The following is a 4,145-nucleotide window of genomic DNA, read 5'->3' on the forward strand; positions in this document are numbered from 1 at the left end:
GAAAGAGTTGACATGCTGAAAACCCAACCCCTGCACACATTCTGGTACTCTCTTGAGAAGAAAAATAAATAAATCTATTACTACACGACATATTTAAACAAATGAATGCCATTTTAGTTTTGTGTTACTTTGTTCTGAAAGCTGAACCTGCTGCTCCTCACTGAAGAGGGAAGAGGCTGTGAATGACTTTACATTGTGGATACGGGTGGATAGCCCCCATTGTTCTGTGTGTCAAAATGAAAGACAGCCCACACACCTATCAATCATCAAACCGTGGGGTCTTATTTCGTTACGTGTTGATTTCTATCAACACGTAATGTTGTATCGATGTATATAGAGATGTACTACAGCAAAAGTATTCTCCGTCGGGACTTCCTGCAACAACACCACGCCGTTATCTTGATTCTGATTGGCCAGAAGACATTATCAAAGATGTTCTATTGAGAAGACGATAACTACGTCACAACAGTTTTCAAAACCGTTTCTTGTCTTCGGTATTCTTGTTTTTGGCGTGAGAATAGTTTGGGCAGCGTGAGAGCGTGAGATTGAGAGTGAAAGCGTATGTCACACGCCAGATGCGTGAGAGTTAGCAACCCTGTTTTAAGTGAAGCAGCTAAAGTCAATGCTTTGTCACCAAAGAAATCGATTTGTTTTGTGATTATCTGGCGCCCTCTTGGGGAAGAAGCTCGCAAGGAAGCTACTGCCGTTTATCAGAACGACAACTCCCATCATGCAGTGTACCCGGCAGCACTTCCGCAATGAAGCGTAGACTGAACAGTGTGCTGGCAATGGAGGGGCAAACTGTAAAGGCAATACTGTTTGACTTGGACAACACTCTGATAGAAACAAGTCGGGCAGGAGCAGTGGCGATACAGAAGGTAAAGCTACTCTGCTGTTCGTGAACCATTAGCATTTTAACATACATGTTGGTTAACTGAGGCTAACGTTAGTGTCAAATGAACTCAGATGATAGGGACTTCCTCACGACCAGGTGATGTAGGTGCTAGGTCGCGTCATGTTTATGTTAATGTGCATACCACCAGGGGTTAACTGAATATGTAATATGTGTTGGGGTGTCGGGGGGGGGGGGGGGGGGGGGGGGGGGACAACTTGAATTTACTCAACATACTATACTATGAATTGTTTTCATATTTTTTGACATACTATATTCTCAACTGTATTTTTTTTAATAGTGTTTTTCTTTTTAAGATATTTCCGAATACTTTATGTCTTATCAATATTTTTAGAAATGATTTACGATGACTTTCTTGATATTTAAAACATACATACTAGACTTGTTCGACAAACCATTCTATAATTTGTTTCCTGATATTTAAGACATACTTTATTAGTTAATTACTTTCCTACTTTTTCGTTATATTATTATTATAGTATTCTTTTTCTTCTTTTATATTTTGACAAACTATACTATGACTTTTTATAATATTTCTAAATACGATACGATATGATATGAGTATATAACTGACATTATAAACTTTTACCTTCCTCATATTTTTCTAAATAATTTACCATCACTTTTTACACATTTTCAACATACTATATTACACATTTTTCAGACACAATATGATGACTTTCATATTTTTCTTTGTACTACACACTGACCTTTTTCAGGATAATTTGAAATGTAGGACTTTTACTTGTAATGGAGTATTTTGACATAAAGTATTAGCACTTTTCGATCTAAATACACACCACTGAGTGTGAGTAAACAAAGGTGCAGCATCTAATGCCTGGTCACATGCTCCAAAGACAACATTGGCAGAATGTCACCTTTAATATAGTAAAGAATGATAATTTGATCATTTGTAGTATAATATTTCACGATTGTTTTACAGGGATATGGATTTTCAAAGTTATGTTTTTTGAACAACATTTTTATTTTATTCATGTTTTTATTGTAATGACTTTTTACTCTGCTGGCTGGGTAGTTTAATATATGGTAATATTAGTTGATTTATGTTATATAAAACCTGCAAGGTGACTAATACTGTAAAATAAATATAATATGAATTTGCATAATGTGAAAATACTCAATAAATTAAAGTACCTCACATGTTTTACTTAAGCACAGTACTTGAGTAAATGTGCTTCTATCACCAACAGTCTTTACTGATAAAGACACGTCTTTATATTTGAAAGCCTATCTGTTTTGTTTCTCACAGACCAGTGAACTTCTGAAGAGCTCTCTGGGCCTGGACGACGACACCGTCAGCAGCATCTGTGACAAGTTCAAGCTGAAGCTTTCTCAGGAGAGCTTCGACCCATCAGCCGGCAGATCCATCGATGAGGTGCGGACGGGGCACTGGGAGGAGAGCCTCCAGGACGCTGTGGGCAGCAGATCCACTCCGTCACTGGCGGCTCAGTGCTACTTCCTGTGGAAAAGCAGCCGCCTGGAGCTCCTCCATCTATCCCCTGACATCTGCAGCCTGTTGAAGGAGCTGCGCCGCACACACATGCTGCTGCTACTCACCAACGGGGAGGCCCAGACTCAGAGAGAGAAGGTGGAGGCGACCGGGTGCGAGGAGTTCTTCGACGCCGTCGTGGTCGGGGGGGAACATGCAGAGCAAAAGCCGTTCCTCTCCATCTTCACGCTGTGTTTCAGGATGCTGCAGGTGGAGGCTCAGGACTGTGTGATGGTGGGAGACTCTCTGGACACAGATATTGAGGGGGGGGTATTCGCCGGGGTGCGGGCTACAGTCTGGATCAGCAGTGAGGGGGGTGCTGATGATGGTGCAGTGAAAGCAGACTTCACCATCCCTACTGTGCTCGAGCTGCCACATATTCTGCAGCAACTCAAATGAAGACAACTGATGATACACGTTAAAGGAGGGGACTGTCGCTGAGATTTGTAATGATGGGAATTTTATAAGATTATTTTCTATTTTTCAACAAGGTGCTTTTTTTCCCTCGTCTAATGCATTTTTATACATTTACTCAAGCACTGTACTAGAGATCAATGTGAGTTATTGTGTATCAGGGGAAGTACGGCTCCGTTTACTGAATTCATCTCACAGCTATGTTTACTGTGGTGGTCAGACCAGGTGTGTGTGTACGGACAATAATCCTGATATTAAAGAATATACATGTGGTTATATGATGTTGGGCCTGGTTGATATGTATATGTTAATCTGGTTTCCTCTTTACTGTTCATTAGTTTAAGTGTTCTTATTTTACGCCAATTCATTTGCCAAACAAATGCTCAATAAACAAGATGGTTTCAACTGATAGCATTTTTTTCCTTTAACATTTTCTTTAGGTATTGTAATATCTTTAGTGAATTGTTTTATTTATGTATTCAATTCTGATTTTCACAGTCCTAGTTCGGATGAGGAATATACATCAAAAATAACTTTATGCACGTATGCAATTCATCAGATTTGTAATATTAAACCAGTGGTTACTTAACTTGTCAACATGTGACATGCAGAATTCAAACTAGGTTTGTGACCCATCAATAATCAGATGATGTAATATACGTGTCAAGGAACAGTTTTCCCGCAGAATGATCACTTTTCTTTCATATAGGTTTTGATTATAATACTTCTGATGCTGTATTCATAAAGATTCCTCCTACAAAGAGTTACTCAATGTGAAACATTTTTGGAATTAAGATGTTTCTAATAATACCTCCCAATAGTTAAGAGTATATCCTGATGAATGTACTATTCACAGAGCAATTAGTCCTTTAGCTCCTCAGGAAACACACTGTTGGGAGAGGGAAGGAGGACTTTTTAAGGATGCACTCAAAATTCCCCATCAAACCGACCAACACAGCTACTTCTATAAACTGAAAATGATGAAAGCCCTGTACATTTTCCTATTTATATTAAATAGATTAAGTATTTAGCTGGCTTAATTTCCAGCATGGTAAAAGAAAAACACATGATTATCAGCTGCTTGTTACTTGGCAACTGTGCAAGAAGTACTGAATACGGGCTGCAATATATACAACAAGGGTGCCATGTCTTAGTTACTCTAAGAAATGATTCACTCTGTGGTTCTCCAAGCTACAATTTGACTGTTGTTAAATGTTTGTGAATATGGCCCCTGATAATAACCATTTTTAAACAGAACTGTTTGTAATGGAGTGCAGTTGGTGCTTTCACCCGAGTAAAGAATCTTAA

The 4,145-nt window shown here is 38.9% G+C and overlaps 1 protein-coding gene across 1 annotated transcript; it reads left to right on the top strand.

Annotated features, from left to right (window-relative positions):
• Positions 1 to 723: 723 nt before the first annotated feature.
• On the top strand, positions 724 to 3,247 carry nanp (N-acetylneuraminic acid phosphatase). Its single transcript, XM_034224040.1, has 2 exons — positions 724 to 878; positions 2,184 to 3,247. The coding sequence occupies exons 1-2, from the start codon at positions 759 to 761 to the stop codon at positions 2,820 to 2,822; spliced, it is 759 nt and encodes a 252-aa protein (XP_034079931.1). The 5' UTR covers positions 724 to 758; the 3' UTR covers positions 2,823 to 3,247.
• The last annotated feature ends 898 nt before the right edge of the window (positions 3,248 to 4,145 follow it).

Source organism: Gymnodraco acuticeps, unplaced genomic scaffold, assembly GCF_902827175.1.
Source record: "Gymnodraco acuticeps unplaced genomic scaffold, fGymAcu1.1, whole genome shotgun sequence".
In the NCBI taxonomy this organism is placed as follows: Eukaryota; Metazoa; Chordata; class Actinopteri; order Perciformes; family Bathydraconidae; genus Gymnodraco; species Gymnodraco acuticeps.

Bases quoted from the DNA above. Each gene is read 5' to 3' on its own strand.
- nanp (XM_034224040.1), top strand. From the start codon at position 759: ATGAAGCGTAGACTGAACAGTGTGCTGGCAATGGAGGGGCAAACTGTA. The intron at 879-2,183 runs GTAAAGCTACTC...TGTTTCTCACAG, and splicing joins GAGCAGTGGCGATACAGAAG to ACCAGTGAACTTCTGAAGAG.